General features: G+C 38.9%; 1 protein-coding gene across 50 annotated transcripts in view; it reads right to left on the bottom strand.

Annotated features, from left to right (window-relative positions):
- USP48 (ubiquitin specific peptidase 48) overlaps window positions 1-19,796 on the bottom strand; it is a 72,896-nt gene that overhangs the window by 7,946 nt on the left and 45,154 nt on the right. For 21 of the 50 annotated variants that reach the window (XM_081574602.1, XM_081574617.1, XM_081574594.1 and 18 more), the window contains 10 exons: window positions 19,664-19,794; window positions 16,191-16,262; window positions 9,639-9,763; window positions 9,349-9,471; window positions 8,989-9,050; window positions 8,612-8,722; window positions 7,881-8,011; window positions 7,433-7,539; window positions 3,764-3,868; window positions 574-729 (listed from right to left, as the gene is read on the bottom strand). In XM_081574602.1, coding sequence (XP_081430728.1) covers window positions 574-729; window positions 3,764-3,868; window positions 7,433-7,539; window positions 7,881-8,011; window positions 8,612-8,722; window positions 8,989-9,050; window positions 9,349-9,471; window positions 9,639-9,763; window positions 16,191-16,262; window positions 19,664-19,794 — 1,123 coding nt within the window. The remainder of the gene's footprint in view (window positions 1-573; window positions 730-3,763; window positions 3,869-7,432; window positions 7,540-7,880; window positions 8,012-8,611; window positions 8,723-8,988; window positions 9,051-9,348; window positions 9,472-9,638; window positions 9,764-16,190; window positions 16,263-19,663; window positions 19,795-19,796) is intronic. The other 29 variants (XM_081574604.1, XM_081574619.1, XM_081574597.1 and 26 more) reach the window with 3 other exon arrangements.

Below are 19,796 nucleotides of genomic sequence, written 5' to 3'. Positions count from 1 at the left end.
AAGTAGCAAAGAGGGAGACTGGGCCAACTTTTGGGATCTGTATCAGTGACTAAAACAGATAAGGGGCCAGATTTTTTTTTCCCCACGGACATCTTGACTGTATCAGCCTCTCTTTACTGGGTTTTGGGGTGTACCATTGGCATCCTCATGTACAGTACTTTCGTGTTCCTACCAGGAAACAACCCCATGAGGCATTTTCATCCCTCATCCACTGCCTAGATGTGCAAAAGCAATGGGGGTGAAGAGGGGTGGAGTAGGAAGAGACTGGGAATGATCTAAAATGAACCATGAAGTGGCTATCAATATTCCTTCTCATTATTGGAAAGCTACTCCGAACTGGCTCAGGTTTTCAGAATCCCCAAAACACTTTCCCTCGTCACAGATTCTTGGCTAATTTTGAAAAGTTTGAGGCTCTTTCTAAAGGAAGAGTTCTTGAATTTGGGGACCCGACAAGTATTATTCTAAACTCAAAAATGCCCTCTCCCAACAGCTCAATACTTAGGTGCAAAGCAGAAACTCGTGAAGGTCCTGTAAGTTCAGAGCATGATTAGACAGATGTCATACTTTCCTCACCTGAATTTTCAATTCTTTCAATGTTTGATTAGCAGAAACGAGAAGAGCTTTTTCACCACGAACTTTTCTGTGTCGCATACTCCGCCGAATAACTTGCTTTTGATAGGCTATATAATTTTGATGGGAGATCTTTTGCCGCTTTGTTCCTCCATTGCTCTATAAAGATTCAGAAAAAAGCAATGAAATTACCCACACCATGACTCTGCTCAAACTTCGTAACACAGGGAAAAGCAGTTTATCAGAATGTTAACCATTTGAAATTCAGTTTCAACAGTGAGTAGGAACTCACTGAAGGTTCTTAGAAGGCTCAGACCAAAATTGAAAAAAATTAAACTTCTTGAATTGCACACAAGCTCCAGGATTTAAAAATGTATTATAAAAAGGACATTTAAAAGGGGCGGGGGTGGTGCCCGGCCGGGGCAGAGCATGCCAGAAAAAGAAAAATAAGCAGAAGGGAAGGTTTGACCTTAAGTCGGAAAAACAGAGTTATGATACACTGAATCCTAATCTGTGTATTAAACATTTTCTTCTTTTAATGAATGACACAGACGCTAACTGTAAACTGCTGAGAACTTTAAAAAACTTATATAGGTTTGCCTTTGAAATTGCAAAAATGTTTGACTTGAAACTAATCAAATATTTAGATCCAGCTTGCAAATAGCAGAAAATACAGGGAAGAGAAATAAGTTAAAACCAGTAACAAAAGGAGGCAATCTGCTGAATCTAGAATGTGAGACAATCTACTCAATACAAGGAAAGGACCTGGTCTTTAGTCAATGTCAAAAAGGAAAAGAAAAGGGGGCAGAGGCAAGGTAATTGTTCTGGAAAAAAGTCTAAAGTGATACAAAATGATGTGTATCTTGGTTGCATGCTGGTTTGAGGAGAAAAAATTGTTTAAGGCACATCTGGGATAGCTGAAAAAATCTGATTACAAGTAAACAGGATATTGCCTTTTTTGATAAGAACTGGTTTAAGAACTTAGAGGTGAAATGCCATGATGGGCACAATTTAAAGATGGTTCAGCAAAAAGTACAGGCATAAGTAATATATACTGTACTAGTTTTGAGAAAAAAATAATAGATGAAAACCAAATATCTCTCTAAAATACTCTAATAAATGCCTCATCAATAGGTTAACAACCAGACAAGATTCTTCTGCTAACCAAGCCATGCAATGAATGAAACAAGATTTTTAAAATACTCTTTTCCCCTGGCTTAATTAAATCTGGATGAGGTAACCCCCCAGGCTCTGGCTCCGGTCTCCACGGTTGTCACTGAGTGTCAGCTGTGCACAATCAGAGCGGTTTAGGGGTCATTATGGACACAGAGGCCACATATTCATCATCAATGGAGCGCCAGAGATTTACAAAGCAGAGAGGATCAGGAAGTAAACAGAACAGCATTTGTTGAGAGTGACAGTCCACTGGCTTGGTGCTGCACAAGGCTGGATTCAGCGTTCGCCGTGAATCTAAAAGGGCACACAGGTGGTTCTAACATAAGAAACACTGCATGTGCGAATTGACACATTTTCCTCAATCTCAACAATTCAAAAAAAACGAAAAAATGTGGGAGCTGGTAACATTTTTCTCAATCTCAACTATTAAAAAAAAAAAAGAACAAAAACTATTTTTCAATTGTGAAATAGGACCTAAATTTCAAGTTAGGACTATAAGGGGAAATATCTATAGCAACCAAAAATTTTACTTTAGAAATATAAAACACAACCAAATAACAGACCACTGAGCATTAAGCAAGATATATTTTTAAATGAGTCTAAAAGCCTTTCCCAGAATTATATTTTTAAAAAATCCATAGAATTTAAATCCATCTTATCTGACAAAAACCAGTCCACTGGTTTTAGAAGGCTTTCAATTACCTAAGTAATATCCAATACTGGGTGCACTATTAACCTAAATGGTAGATAAGGTCAAAGTCAAAGGAACTGGGTTGATCTAGCTTAGAGAAAAGAGGAAAGGGGATTTGTTCATGTCCATTAAGGACAAACACAAATGCACCATTTTATATTACAGGATTTAAAACAGCAATTACAGAAGCTTTGTATGAGATACTGCGACGTATTACAAAGAAAAGGTTTGAGGAGTCTGAAATTCTGAAAACACTTGACATTCTTCTGGGACCACCTACTCTTTTCAAAAAGGAAGGTTCCATTTTTGCAAGATGAAATATTTAAAACATTAGTCAGGAGTATTACAACATCCAAAGAATGAGAGGAAAGACAGAAGAAAATTCAAAGTATAAAGATAACTATGGCATAAAAAACAATGTTATCCAACAAACATTCTCTATCGTATTTGTAAAGGGGAGATCTGTTGCCATCTGCAATTGAGGTACAGAATAGCAGTTTAAGAACGGCTGTGCTTATGGCAACAATCGATAAAACTAGCCATTCAAAAGAGTTAGTTTCCCAAAAATCTAATCACTTGAAAATGTTTTTAAAAGTTTTCTAAGCAACCCTTGGGCTGAAAAGGAAAGCTTGAAATGACAGAAATAAGAACAATATATTATATATATATATAGTATGTTGTATATTTTATATATATATATATATATATATAAAAACTTTACAAACTGATTTACAAAGTTCACTGGAAGAACAGATTCCAAACTGATTATTAAACCATACTCCCAAACAAGAGGGGTAGAAATACCATAACAAAATCCACAAAATAGGTAATTTTAATAGAAGAATTTAAGTTCATCACAATGAAAAATCAAAGACTAATGTTGCTTCTAGTCACCTAACAACTTTAGAGACCTGAAAGTCTCTTCTATAAACTCCAGTATTATAAATGCTATTATGTGTTTTGTTAGTAATGAGAGAATTTAGTAATATGAGAGTTTAGTAATTTTTTCATATATAAATATTCCACGATTAAGCAGCAAACCAGGATAATGGTTCGTTTAAGTCTTTTTTCCAGGTAAAAATTTAATCATTACAGTATATTTTAGCGCTTCTTCTTTAACAGCAATTAATTCTGGAGTATCGTAGTCCATGACTTTTCATGAGAAATCTGGACAGCTATAGCATGCTACCCAACAAAGAAAAGAGGGGGAAGAGGGTCCTGAGGACCAACATCGCATACAGGCTACAGAGAGATGTCCAAGAGCTTGGAGTGACTGCTTTCAGAGCAATGGAAGGTTTAACAACGAAGAGCAGCTTCAACACATACTTGATTAAAGTCTGGATCTTTTTCTCCATCCAGTTTAGCTTCTTCCTTATCCTCCTCTGTTTCAGAACTACTCACATTTAGCTCTGGAGCTGAATCCTTCATCACCTGAATGCGCCAGGAAAAGAGAGAAGTAGGTCAGACCCTAGGGAGGCGAGCTATGGAGACTGGAGCTTTGGCGGCACAATTTTATCAATGGTGGGTAACAGGTCAGACAGAGGATCAAGACACGAGGGTGCTCTTGTTTTCTGTGCTCTTTAAACATGTTAGTTTTATCCTAACGCAGGATAAAGAGAACGGATGAAATACTGCTACCAAACTTAAAAAATAATAAGAAATCTTTTCCTAAATTGGGTATTTTACACTAGATATCAATATATACATGTACTAAGAGGTACAAAAGATACAAGAAAATACTAGGGGAAAAACAGACATTTTTACTCATCCATTTTCCTTGCAAACAAGGTCATGAGGCCTCCTTAATGCAACTTCTGAGGCAGAACCCTAGATCATCAGACAATAATGTGTAAGGTACCTTTCTAAAATTAATGTAAAATTTGGTAAATATCATCAAATAAAATGTATCTATTTTGTCTTTAATTCCAAAAACCCTGGAATCAAATTAATGAGATGTCCAGAGAACTGGGTCAGGATCTACCTAAGAGCCATACTTAATATAGTGAAAATGCTCCAAAAACAGTCCACAGTAACACCCCTGCTCCCAAAATATACCCAAATCTGTGTTTCACCTACCCTTTAGGTCAATCAACGCAAGAGGCTCTACAGTGGTCTTTCTTATTTCTGTTCTGTCCATACCAACTCCAAATACAATGGCCAGCGTGACTTTTTGAAAGCATAAATGAGATCACACCATGACCTCCCTTGAAACTTCAGTGGCTTACATCTAGACTTCAAACAAAGATCCCAAATCCCTGGTATGACGTACAAAATCCAATTAAAATTTGATTCCTCATCACGTATCACCTTCCCTCCTTGGGAGAAACTTCTCTCCAGATCAATGCCACCCACTATGGTAGTGAGAGGTGACACAGGTCTATTGAAGTTAAAACTAAATAAAAACCCAGGTCCTCAAGCCACCCCAGCCGCATTTCAGATGCTCCACAGTCAAGGGTGGCTGGTGGCTACAATGCAGATAAAGAACATCTCGGTCACCGCAGAAGCTTCCACTGGACAGTGCTGCTCTAGACACAACGATGACAGGCTTACGCTGCCGCCTGGACTGCGTGTCACAGGCAGGGTCTCTGACAGCTAATGCTCAGGTAAAACAACTCCTCTTCCAAGGCCTCTTTCCACCCTCCCTCACCATTTCACAGTGCACCCCCACCTGTCAGTCAAATACTCCACTCTGCTAGATTTCTTTCAAAATGCTTGTTCTTGGATGAAATCATCTTATGAATTCATGGTATATTCTTAATCTACCTCACTAGGTACAAATATTCTCTACGGTAGGTACAGTGGCCTTCTGCACCAACTGTATCCCAAGACAGTTCCTAACACACAGCTGGCATTCAATCAACATTGTGTATCAAAATCAACAACTGACTAGACCCACATAAGGCTTCTCTTGTGGCTCAGCTGGTAAAGAATCCGCCCGCAGTTCAGGAGACCTGGGTTTGATCTCTGGGTTGGGAAAATCCCCTGGAGAAGGGAACGGCTACCCATTCCAGTATTCTGGCCTGGAGAATTCCATGGACTATGTCCATGGGGTCGCAAAGAGTCGGACATGACTGAGTGGCTTTCACTTCACTTCACTTCAAACCCACATAAGAAAGTCTTAAGTGAACAATGCAAACAAATAGAAGAAAACAATAGAATGGGAAAGACTAGAGATACCAAGGGAACATTTCAAGCAAAGATGGACACAATAAGGGACACAACAGGCCAAGCACTTAAGAGAAGCAGAAGAGATTAAGAAGAGATGGCAAGAATACACAGAAGAACTTAACAAAAATTTTTAATGTCCTGGATAACCATGATGGTATGGTCACTCACCTAGAGCCAGATACCCTGGAGTGTGAAGTCAAGTGGGCCTTAAGAAGCATCACTACAAACAAAGCTAGAGAAGGTGATGGAATTCCAGCTATTTCAAATCCTAAAAGATGATGCTGTGAAAGTGCTGCACTCAATATGCCAGCAAATTTCGAAAACTCAGCAGTGGCCACAGGACTGGAAAAGGTCAGTTTTCATTTCATTCCCAAAGAAAAGCAATGACAAAGGATGTCCAAACTACTGTACACTGCACTCATTTCACACACTAGCAAGGTAATGTTCAAAATCCTTCAAGCTAGGCTTCAAAATATATGAACTGAGAACTTCCAGATGTACAAGCTGGATTTATAAAAGGCAGAGGAACCAGAGATCAAATTGCCAACATCCGCTGGATCAAAAAAAAAAGCGAGACTTCCAGAAAAACATCCACTTCTGTTTTACTGACTACACCACACTGTTTTATTGACTACATCTTTGACCTTGTGGATCACAATAAACTTTGGACAATTCTTCAGGAGATGGGAACACCAGATCACCTTACCTACCTCCTGACAAACTTGTATTCAGGACAAGAAGCAACAGTTAGAAGAGGATATGGAACAACGGAATAGTTCAGAATTGGGAAAGGAGTACATCAAAGCTGTATACTGTTACCCTGCTTATTTAACTTATGGGCAGAGTACATCATGGAAATTCTGGGCTGCACGAATCACAATCTGGAATCAAGATTGTTGGGAGAAACATACACAGCCTCAGATGTGTAGATGACACCACCCTGATGGCAGAAAGTGAAGAGCAACTACAGAGCCTCTTGACGAGAGTGAAAGAGGAGAGTGAAAAAGCTGGCTTAAAGCTCAACATTCAGAAAACTAAGATCATGGCATCTGGTCCTATCATTTCATGGCAAATAGAGAGGGAAAATGTGGAAACAGTGACAGATTTTATTTTCTTGGGCTCCAGAATCACTGCAGATGGTGACTGTAGCCATGAATTAAAAGACACTTGCTCCTTGGAAGAAAAGCTACGGCAAACCTAGACACTGTATTAAAAAGCAGAGCCATCACTTTGCCGACAAAGATCCATATAGTCAAAGTTATGGTTTTTCCAGTAGTCATGTAATGTGAGAGTTGGACCATAAAGAAGAATGTATGGTTTTGAATTGTGGTGCTGGAGAAGACTCTTGAGAGTCCCTTGGACTGCAAGGAGATCAAACCAGTCAATCCTAAAGGAAATCAATCCTGAATATTCACTGGAAGGAATGATGCTAAAGCTCCAATACTTTGCCAACCTGATGCTAAGAGCTGACTCATTGGAAAAGACCCTGATGTTGAGAAAGATTAAGGGCAAGAGGAGAAGGGGACAACAGAGGGTGAGATGGTTGGATGGCATCACTGACTCAATGGACACGGGTTTGAGCAAACTCTGGGAGATACTAAAGGACAGGGAAGCCTGGCATGCTGCAGTTCATGAGGCCACAAAGAGGAGAACATGACTTAGTGACCGAACAACAGATCCACGTAAATTTATGTAACTATTCCCTTTCCATTCCAATCCAATGGCTCCACCCTTCAAAGGCAACTCCAGGAAGTATTCAGTGAAAACCAAATAAGTCAAAAAGCAAGCTTGATCATTACTAGTCACAGCCACAAGAGGGACTGGTACCTTCTTATTATCCACAACTTTATGGACATAGATGGTGGCTTGAGTGTATTCACGCAGGTCCCTCTGCTGTTGACACAATAAGCCTTCTCGACATTCTGGACAGAGTTCTAAGAAGAAAAAAGGTTTAAAAAAAGGTGAAACAGCAGTGGCTAAGGAATTACTACCAAAGAATGAAAGATTGAAAGGAACATTTCAAAGTTACCAGAGAGTATTTATCAAACTATTACTATTTTTTAATGGCTGTACTTTATTATATGCAAATAAGTAAATTCATTTACTGTCAACAAACATACAAATATGGTCATTATATGATACTTTCCAGCTAAGGAATGTAGAATGGACCACCACAAGATCTTTAAGTAGAGAATACAATACTGACATACTCTTTCCCTCCCCATTAAAATTATAACTGTTAACTACATAAACCAAGAATGATATGAATACTTACTAGGCTCAGAAATATACTGTGTTTCTGAAGGGTTTGCATCTCCTCCTCCAGTTCTCGTGATTTTAATTATATGATCCACGACAAAGAGCTTTTGTATCATTTGCCACTCACTGGGCCATATGAGAGCTATACTGTGCAAAAAAACGCAGCATGCTTTAAGACACAAGGACATAACCCATCTGTAAACCAAAACTATCAAAACCACTATTTAATACAAAGAAATTAAGAAGGAAAAGATACAGCAACAGGAATGGTAGTTTTTCAATTGAAAGAATGCTATAACTTTCTTTTGTATGAAAAAAAGCAGTGAAACTAAATGTACTGGGGTCACATGAATCAACATGGCTAAACCTCAAAAACCAAAGTTGAGCAAAGAAGTTAGCTACAGAGGGTAATGACGTAACCCAGGGACACTGTCCTGGGTACCAGCGATTTCCAAGGAGAAAGCAGGGCTCCAGGAAGGAGAGAGGAGGAACAAGAGCAAGCAGCCTCAGGCAGCCTCCTGACTGTTACGGAGAAGCAGTCTTGTTTCAGTATATGTGCTGCCAAAGCGAGCACAAGAAGCAGTCTTTGAAAAAAAAGACGAGTCAGCCTCTGGTTATACCAGAGGAAACAACTGCACAATTCAAGAAAAGATCAGTTCTTAAAATAGACTATGTCAGATGAGACATTTCCTAAACACATTCTATTAATCATCAGAAACAAACATCGCGTGAAGAGAAGAAGCTCACAGTTTAGAATCTTCTTTGGTCATGGAAGCAAATGTAAACATGAGGCCCCCGTGCGGACACAGGAGAGCGCTGTTCCCGACCGATGACACAGGGCTGCACCTGGTAGGTTTTCTACTCAAACGAGAAAAGGGCGATCAATATACTTCACTATAGCATGACTGAAGAGAAGATTTTTTATGATTATTTTAAAATTAGAGACATTTTTCAAGGAAATTAATAATTAAATGTACTTCTTAGGGTTATTCATTTAAATTCTCAGAAAAAAAGGTTTCAATATAGGCTATTATAGTGAAAAGTAAGGCACTATGATTATGAGTCATGAATTAAAAATACTGTAATCAACAATAAGAGAGAAACAGGAAACCTTTGGAATCTACCTGACAAATTTTCGCCACTCTTCTACAAAGAACTGTGACACAATGTAGAGAACATCTGTTTCCTGGAACAGAAAAATCAGACCGAAGTATCTATTAATTCACTGCATTCGCAACCTAAATCCATAGAGAAAACATCTCCATATACTGCGGGGTTTCCCTTTTAAGTTTCATAAATAAAATGGAAACAGAGCCCTCTAACAAGCAACCACAAGGAACAGTCAAATCCTCCAGATTAGAAAACTATACAAAGGTAAGAAATAGAGACGACCTCATTATTCTGAAAGCACTGTTCAATCAGGAACTTGGCAAGGGCCTTACAAAGGTGAGATGGATTCTACCCCTTTGTGGGAATCATTATACCTCTGGCCAGTTACTGAGACACGGTCTGTTTTTGTCCTGGAACAAATTTGGAAGAGAAGTTTTCTGCTCATTTGCAATCATCTTATGTAAGGCTTCATTTTCTTCCCCTTCTCTTTCTAAAATCTGAAAGAGAATCAAGCAGGAAGCAATCAACCATCTCCAGCTGACAGCACAGGACCTGCCGCCTCCCTACACCTCCACTCAAAGTGCAATGTCAGTTCTCCTGGAAAGTCAATCCAGGGAGGAGACACGTGACTTCCACAGCTGTCAGGACCGCGGGCGGCATGCACCTTGCACTGCGAACAGCACTCTTTGTAACTTGGAAATTCGGGAGCCTTTGGAAAGTACTGCTGAAGTTTGCTCCAAGCCTCTTTAGAAACAAGCCTTCTTTCATTTTCTGATATGCATAACTCGCCTAGGTTAAAAAGAAAAAAAAGGGGGGGGGTTTGAAAAAAAAGTTAATATATACCCTCCAAAAAAATCTACCTAATACAAATTTGTAGGGCTTCTTATCCTTCTGTTCCAAACTGCTGTACTTTTTATCTCTCTCTCTCTTCTAATTTCAAAATCTCTAAATTTTTAATTTCATCTAATTCTAAAGGAGCTAGCCATTCCTTTGTCCTTAATCCATGTCTTTCCTCCTGCCAGTGAAGGAAGCAATCAAAGGGCTTCCAGAGGTCTTGAGGTGCCACCGAGAAGGTTGTCCAAGAGCATTTCATCTCCACCTACATTTAAATGGCACAATTTCCTGCAGAATGCGTTTTCTCCCATTTTGTCTTATTACTTTACTAAATTCACCCTGAACCAAAATGCTATTTTCAATGTTGTGTGACCCCACAGTTAAATAGTAAAGCAATCAACTGTTATGTCAGAAGACCATTTCCAGTCAATACCCAATTGGTTTGCTGTTACTACTGCAAATACCTGAACCCTGCAGATCTTTAGAAACCCGAGAAGAGAAGCAGAGTACTAGTCAGCACCACGGAGAAGGCCATGGCAGCCCACTCCAGTCCTCTTGCCTGGAGAATCCCATGGACGGAGGAGCCTGGTAGGCTGCAGTCCATGGGGTCGCGAAGAGTCAGACACGACTGAGCGACTTCACTTTCATGCATTGGAGAAGGGAATGGCACCCCACTCCAGTGTTCCTGCCTGGAGAATCCCAGGGACGGGGGAGCCTGGTGGGCTGCCGTCTATGGGGTCGCACAGAGTCGGACACGACTGAAGCGACTTAGCAGCAGCAGCAGCAGTCACCCCCACCCTTCCTTTCCTCAGAGGATCACAGAGACGTGCACGTGGCAGTGACCCTAAACCCCATCAGCCCCTCCTCCAGCATTCCAGAGCCATTCTCCCCACTCTATCCCTCATTCTGTTTGTGGGTCTAGTTCTATTGCTTCAGCTGTTCCCAATAGATAGTGAAGGGCATACATGGACCTATATGGTTCATTACCCAATAAAACACCTTTAAGTTTCCAAAGTAAACTGTGTTTCTACTGCCATTGGCAAGATACCTACATGTTTAATAAGAGTTTCTAAATGCACTATCTTAAATCTTTGCTGTACGTATTTTACATAATAAATAAATCAAGAATCAGAGAAATTAATACACCATGGGTCACCACAATTGGTGAATAACGAAGCTGGGATATAAAACCATATCTGTCTCATCTAAACTCCATAGTTTCTAATGCCTCAAAATGCATCTTAACTTCCATCCATCACTTCCTCTTAGTGAGCTTTGACTAATCCTAAGAAAAGATTACATTGCTTTAATATATTTACTACTAGAGAAAATAGGTCACAGTGTAAAAATTAACTTTATTTCTGAAGAGGAGGTTAACAAATTTCCTCTGAGGTTATGAAAACTTACTTTAAAATGCTTACCCTCAGACACAATTATGGAATTTGTTATTTTTTTTTTATTTTTTTTTCTTTTACGGAATTTATTATTAGTTTTTTAGACACTAATTGGATAATTAGACCTCAATTTAGTACACCTTTATGGTGAAATATAATGCAGCTATAAAAAAGATTAAAGCAGACTTCTATAACTGATTTTAAAAAGAATTCCAAGGTAATTACACTTTTTTAAGTGGTTTCTTTTTTATTAAAAGGACCCTTCCTCTGCATATATGTCGTATAAACAAATCTGGTTCAGAAAGGGAGAGAGAATGAAGGAAACAAAAATACAAACACACATTTTAAATAGGATTCCACAGGCTTTAGTCTACACTGCCTCTTTTTTGGGTAAGGCTGCTTTTATTTTATGACTGGTTATAATGTTGGATGTGCATTTCTGAGGTAATTAAAAAAAATAACTCAAGTTTATCTATAAAGTCAGCATTCTAATATACTACAGTCAGAAACTGGTTAATAAAGTGCTTTGCTCTACTCCTAGCTATGCGTCTAAATTTAGGTTCATATCAACATATCATGATTTAATATATCTGGATATTGTTTAACCTAACAATGAACTTTTACTCATGACATATGAATTTTTAGAAATCAGACTTGTATCCTGCAATATGTAACACTCTCTTAAATCTTAAGAGAAAGCCAATAAATTAAATTCATTTTGTAAGCAACATCTCTGAATACAAGGATCAAACGAGTCACGAGAGATTTAATTCACCAAACATATCAGGATAATGTAATCCCCAAAGATTCTTCTGGTAAAAATAGAAATCTAGTTAACAATGAGTTTAGATTCTGGATAAATCTCCTCCCTGACAAAATCTAGTTCAAACCCTAATATTCTGGGTCACAGAACATCCAAAGAATTTGTAAAAAAAAAAAAAAAAAAGATAAATTAAAAAACCGCTCAGCTCCTTAGTAAACAGGTGTAATAAACAACATAAGTTAATAAGGAAGGTTAACTGTTAAATGAATGTAAAATGAAATGGATAAGACAGCCTGATGAATATGGAATATCTGCAGTAAATGCTAAACTCTGTGACAGCACTAAACCACCTAACAGAATGTAATCTGTGATTAGTTCACATAAAATCCATGATAAATATACACAAGCTTTAGAATATGAAAATTCAAACAAGGATTTCTAGATAAAAATGATGTTTTAAAGTGGCATTAAAACCATAGTAACGGGATCTTTACTGAAAGTCACAAAATCATAATGAAGGATAAAAAAGAACAGAGGTAACAGCAACAGATATTATAGGAGGTTAGAAGGTGGATGGATGAGAGGCAAGAAAAATGAACTCTAAATCGACAAAAGTCAAGAAGCAAATAGATTTACTACACTACAGAACTGCCCCCACAAACCCAGGAAATGAGGGTACCCAGAAGGGAATGGATTACAGTCTGTTAAGAGACAGCTAAAATTCTGGCTCCCTCTTCTGTACATTCTACAGACACCTGCCCCCCTCTACCCACAAAAGAAGACACAAGCTGCTCTGATGACACAAAACCAAGGGCCTCTGACTGGGGCGCAAAGCAGAGATGTGAGGCAGCGTCCTGAGACGCGTGCAGCCACGTGGAGGTCTGCACCCAGGAGGCAGAGCTTCCAAGCCCTCTTCCCTGTAGCCCTGAAGTGACCGTTGGCTCTGCGGTTTCCAGGTAGAAGAACGAGAGGTGCTTGTGGAGAAATCTGAGCAGCCCGAGAGGAGATAATGAAATGGAGAATTCTGCAGTGAGATAGCCCCATGGGGACCCCAGACGAGGAAGCCTGCAGTCCCCGGCCCCCACGCTGCACATGTGAGCACCGCACGCGGAACGTGAGTTGGGACCTGCGCGGGGTGATGTGTCCCAGGGCTGTGGACAGAGATCTTATTAGCTGCCAAAAGTGGGAGGGACAGTAATGTCTACGAAGGGCTTTGGACAAACAGTACACCGAAAGATCCACAAATCCTTCAAATTTTCAAAGAAAAAGAATTTCTGACGATTACACAACTAGGGGGAAACAAACCATCAAGTATGGTGACCTTTAGCGAATGACTCACCTCTCTATGCCTCAGTTTACTTGCTCATCAGAAGAATCAGTATAATAGTAATACAGACCTCTTGGGGTGGGGGTGGGGTGTTACATAGATTAAGTGAGTTAATATCGACACACTTAGAAAACTACTGGGCACAACATTCATCAAGTGCCCAGCCGTCATCTTACTGCTTGCAGTACTATGCCAATAGTGACCACAGCTCAGAAACAAGTTTTAATATAACTCCAGGGAGGGGTGGGTTTTCAGTAAGGTTCCATACCCTGCACCTGAAAAACCTGCTGCCGTGGGCGTGGTACACTGACAGGTGATATCCACAAAAGCAAGAGCTGAGATGATGCTTTTTAGATTCGAGATAACAAGGTGCAGCAACAAAATGGCACCGGGTTGCAGATCAAGCTAGAAGATCTAAAAAAAAAAAAAAGCTCATGTACCATTTCTGACAAGCTGAGGGGCATGGCACAAGTCCTGAAATCACATTTAGCTCTGCCACGCTTTCTAGTCAAAACTGTATAACTGAAATGACAAGATGAGAGAGGTGGGCTGAGAGCAAACGTCAGCGCGCGAGGAAGACAATCGGTGTTCTGGCTCCATTTCACCCTGCTAAGCAGCATCAAGCACGGAAACTTAGTATTTAACTACAGATTCCTCAACACTCAAAATGGAAGCATTTATGCTGTATGCAAATCTACAGCAAAAGGTTAAAAAAAAAAAAGAGTTGATATGAAAGCATCAGGAGAAAAACTAATTTACTTCTGGCTGTTCACATCACTTTCCTCTAGTGTTTACTTAATCTGTCTACCATTCAGCGTTGTCACATCTGCTTTCAAACCTGTGTTCCTACTGTGCTCTAGTAACGCATCAATTGTGTCCGACTCTTTGCCACCCCATGCACTGTAGCCCACCAGGTTGCTCTGTCCACAGAATTCCCCAGGCAAGAATACTGGAGTGGGTTGCCATTTCTTCCTCCAGGGGATCTTCCAGAACCACGGAACGAACCTGCATCTCCTGCACGGGCAGGCAGTGAGTTTGTGTCTAGAAAGACAGGCATGGAAGTATCACTCATGTGACAACTACTATCACTAGTATCACCAAGGACTCTTTATAAACAAAATCACTGATTTAGGGACTTCCCTGGTAGTCCACTGATTAAGACGTTGTGAGTCCAATGCTGGGAGCAAGAGTTTGATCCCTGATTGGGGAACTAAGACTCTGCACGCTGCTTAGTGCAGTCAAAAGAGAAAAAATAAGGTGTCAGTGAGGGCAAGGCTTAGGCATCAAGTACGGGTTCCTAATGAGGCAATGAAGAACTAATGTAAGGAACTGATTAGGACTGACAAGAATTCAGAGTATTAGTCCCAATCATAAAAGAATGAAATAGGACTTCTCTGATGGCTCCATGGATCAGAATCCACTGCCAATGAAGGAGACGTGGGTTCAACCCCCGGTCCAGGAAGATTCCATATGCCTTGCAGCAACTAAGCCCTTTTGCCAAAACTACTGGGCCTGCGATCTAGAGCCTGAGAGCCACAACTACTGAAGCCTGTGTGCCCAGGGCCTGTGCTCCCAAGAAGACAAGCCGCTGCAGTGAGAGCCCGAGCGCCGCAACGAAGACCCAGCATGGCCAAAATAAAGGGAAACAATGCCATCTGTAGCAACACGGATGGACCCAGAGATTATCGTATTAAGGGAAGTCAGACAGACAGATATTATATGATACCACTCGTATGTGGAATATAGAAATGAATTGTACAAACGAACTTGTTTAACAAACAGACTCACGGACACAGGAAACAAAACTTATGGTTACCAAAGGGGAGGGCAGAGGGGGGATAAATACGGAGTCTGAGAGCAGCAGATGCACGCTACCACATACAGACTGGATTACCAGTGAGCGCAGGGAGCTAGGCTCAATACCTTATGATGAGCTACAATGAACAAGAATCTGAAAAAGTATATGTACATATTCACATATGCAGAATCAGTTTGCTGTACACATAAAAGTAACACAACACAATAAACTAACTATACTTCAATTAAAAAAAAAGAATTCTGAGTATTGCAATATGTTAGCACACAACCAGAGATGCAAACAGGGGTTAAGAGATTCACCGCTGACATCCCAGTGTCTCTCCTGCCAGTTTTTCCCAGGGGAGAGAGGGAGGGGAGTGGGCAGAAAGGGAGGGAGGGGGAGAGGAAAGAAGGAAGAAAGGGTCAGTTGGGAACTTACTCAGTAGAGGCTTTGAGAAGGAGATGCCTTTCTGGCTTTCAGAGTGCTCACAATGGGAAACCATCCAGTCTATATAAGGAGTCCCTCTCCAAAGGGGAAAAAAACTCATCTATTACAAGTGAGCTCTCACTAAAACCAAGTACATACATAACAAATACACTGGATTAATAAAGATTTGGAAACTATTACTAAGAGCACATAGTACAGTAGCTAGTCAATCAATGTCTAAGAAACTAAACCAGAGACAGTCCTAAGGAAAATATAAAAATGCTGTCTTCCAAGTGCTCAAATTTGGACAATGACATAGACACAGAAACGGGAAATAACTGAAATTCTCCTTCAAGCTCAGAAAGCCCTTCAATGTGACAAGTGACAAATTTTCTCCTCTAAAATATGGGGAAATTCTATCTTGTATTATTTACAATTTTTCTTGTGAGGAGAAAGGAAAAGGTGTGAGAGGCACTGGCATGAAAGCAGGCAGTAGAAGCTGACCGCTGACAAGAGTAGGCGAACAGAGCCACTAGATCACGGACGGGTTAGAAGGCCACTTGCTCTACCATGTCTGCCATATTAGGGCCTAACCTCTGAGTATAAAATATTTTTAACAAAATATTTATGATATGCTAAACACTAACAAAGGAAGTCTTACACTTTTGGCTTACCATGTGGGCACAGAATGTCTTCATTAAAATTCAATTCCTCCTCCTCCTCTTTTCTTTCTTCCTTTGATTCATCTAATCAAAAGATATACACATAATAACTCCTCTAGCTGTTACATTTAAAGTTCAAAGAAGCAAAGACACTACTCTACACAGCTTCAAACACAGAAAACTTTAAGACATTCTAAAAATTAGACCCAGGTGATTCTGACACAGTTGAGCTAAGAAGTGTTTCATCTTTCCCTTAAAAGGAAAGAACAATTTCTGAATGGCAGTTTTACTTTTTAAAGATTTGGGTTATGTAAGAAAATATGCATTTTTTTCAAACTGAAAAACAATTCACCTATCTTTCCATTAATTCTAATTCAGGTACTCAGAATACCGTGTCATAAACCAGGATAATCACATACATGTCATGTTACTTTCACCCATCGATTCTTTAGGGCAACAAGAGACAGCTTTACAAGGATAATGAAATAAAGATTCAACCTTTAATGTTAAACACACATAATTGAAACACTCCTTTTCCTATTACCAGTTTTCGTACAATGGCTGCTTTTCATACTTGTCTACACTGTGACAACTGTCAATCTGTAGTTGTGTATACCAGGGAACAGGATCACGTAAAATAAGTCCTAAGCACCAACAGATAGAATAGGGATCCATGGATTTTCCAGGTTAAGCACGTAACACACTTTTAATACACTTAACATATATAAAGAACATTTACTTAAAATTAAATTAATAAGTTTAAATTAAAATTAATTTATTAGAGTCATTAAAAAGCTCAAGTAGAAAAAAAAAGTTCAAGTGGAAAAATGGGCAAAAACACATGACCAGGTAACTCTGTCTCCTGTTTCTCGATGGGGGTCACAATGTGAAAATTAGGCCGAGAAGCAGGTGCTGCATCTGTGTTTACAAACTAATCATAAAAAGCTGAAATAAGTTAAATAAATAAATATACACATTCAATGTATATACATTGTATATTGTATATATTGAATACATATTGTATATATTCAATGTATATTATATATATTATATACATTCAATTTATATTATATATACATATGCAATGTATATTATATATATACACACACACATGTTCAATATATAAATATATGCATTCAATGAAATTTAGTCACTAGATTTTAAAACACTGAATGTCTTGGTAAAGGAAGATCCACAACTGTGCCAACAGAAGCATCATTCTGAAAACCCACTATTTACAGGGATATCTGGTAGAAAGACTTTGTTACCTCTACCTAGCTTCAAGCTTTTAAAATCTTTGAATGGAGGAAGGGGAAGATGAGAAGCATTTTATTACTCTGAAAGCAACATGAAAATGTTTTTAATCTAGGACATCAAGGCATTTTCTATTATGGCATCAAACTTGACTTAAAATGAAGGTTCACTGGAACCCAAAAGGTGACACAAATGTATGAAACAGAAAGAGAATCAGGGACATAGAGAACAGATGGTGGTTGCCAACGGGAAGAAAGGTGGGAGAGGGATGGGACTAGGAGTTTGGGATTATCAGACCAAACTTATATATATGAAATGGATTAACAACTAGTTCCTACTGTTCAGTACAGGAACTATATTCAACATCCTGTGATAAACCACAATGGAAAATAATATGAAAAAGAATGTTGCATGTGTGTATAACTGAATCACTTTGCTGTACCCAAGAAACTAACACAAGACAGTAAATCAACTATAACGTAAAAAAAAGAAAAAAAAAGGAAAGATCACTGATATATATAAAAAGGCTTGAAAGAACACAAGATATTTAATACCCTGGGTCACATGATACATTAAAAGTAATGTTTTCCATCTTTGTTTTTAGTGAAGTAGTTGATGTACAACATTATGGAAGTTTCAAGTATACAGCATAGTGATATACAATGTAAAAGTCATATACCATATATAGTTATAATACATTGACTATATTTAAAACTATCTTTTTAAAAACAATACAAAATAAAATTGAAACTAATGTTAACTTCATGAAGTATACAGAACAGTAAAATACATTAACCAAAAGAAAAACACTCTTCAAATTTTTAAATATTAAAAAAGAAAAAATCAGTTTAAAATTAATAATGGCTTTGGGCTTCCCTGATAGCTCAGTTGGTAAATTATGTGCCTGCAATATGGGAGACCCTGGTTTGATTCCTGGGTCAGGAAGATCGGCTGGAGAAGGGATAGGCTACCCACTCCAGTATTCCTGGGCTTCCCTTGTGGCGCAGCTGGTAAAGAATCCACCTGCAATGTGGGAGACCTGGGTTCGATCCCTGGGTTGGGACGATCCCCTGGAAAAGGGAAAGGCTACCCACTCCAGTATTCTGGGCTGGAGAATTCCATGGACAATATATATAGTCCATGGGGGTTGCAAAGAGGCAGATACGACTAAATCATTTTCACTTTCTAGTGTTTTTACATTCTTAAAAAGAAAAAGCAGTGACATGAGAAGTCCCATACCAAATAAAATGATACAAATATTCTTGCAGTAAATACAGAATAATTCAGTAAAAGGTTAAAAATATTTAAATAATAAAAATATATGTAGGTAAATACTAATATCTAGAGATAAAGTTAAATGAAATAATTTCTTATGGATCACTAATTGTATCTCTCAATTAATAAACTGTTCAAACAATTTCTAGTTTAAAGTTAAAAGGTTTTAATGCCTTAACTTCCCTTGATCTTATAAAATACTGATTACAAAATTAAACTGAGTAGTTGACTAACATTAATATCTTTTCCTATTTACAAGCATTACTTCAGAAAACTCTAAAGAATTTATAAGTAAAATGCTATTCAAAATCTGTCTTTTCTCCTGGATGAAAAATGCAGAAGTTCAAGGCCATTCACTTAAGGAACTCAGTCTTTCAGTGTGGCTAATAAACTATACACTGGACAATTTGCAACAGACTTTTCTTAAAAACTAGCTGGAGCAAAACTAAAATAATTTTTCGGGAGGCCTGGCGTGCTGCGATTCATGGGGTCGCAAAGAGTCGGACACGACTGAGAGACTGGACTGAACTGAATTAGACCCAGAGCCCAAAGCAGGTCAGGTTATGAGGAATGCCCCTTGCTCACTTTCAATAGCTTACAAATCTTTTATTTGTTCTGAGACATATTTGAGCGCTTTAGGTATCAAAAAATTGTCTTAGAAATTACATAAAAGGAAGTAAAACAATTTTGTCTGATTCTTTGAGACCCCATGAACTGTATAGTCCACCAGGCTCCTCTGTCCATGCGGTTCTCCAGGCAAGAATACTGGCGTGGGTAGCCATTCCCTTCTCCAGGGAATCTTTCCAACCCAGGGATTGAACCCAGGTCTCCCGTATTGTAGGCATATTCTTTACTGTCATCAGGGAAGCCCCAAAACAATTTTACCACAAACAAGTGCTTAAATTTGTGGTATAATTCACAGCCATCTACAAACAGGTTTTATTGATAAATATTACCTTTATTCAAGGTGTTGCCATTCATTTTCCCATTGCTTTGGTCTGCATCGCCATCTTGCTCATCAAGCTGTTCAAGAGCTAGCTGGCGCCAACTACGTAAGGAGGACTTCCCCACCCAAAATCCATCACTGCT

The sequence above is a fragment of the Giraffa tippelskirchi genome, chromosome 3 (assembly GCF_054371585.1).
Source record: "Giraffa tippelskirchi isolate mGirTip1 chromosome 3, T2T-mGirTip1v1.2.pri, whole genome shotgun sequence".
Lineage (NCBI taxonomy): Eukaryota > Metazoa > Chordata > Mammalia > Artiodactyla > Giraffidae > Giraffa > Giraffa tippelskirchi.
This window is presented reverse-complemented; position numbering and strand designations above follow the sequence as displayed.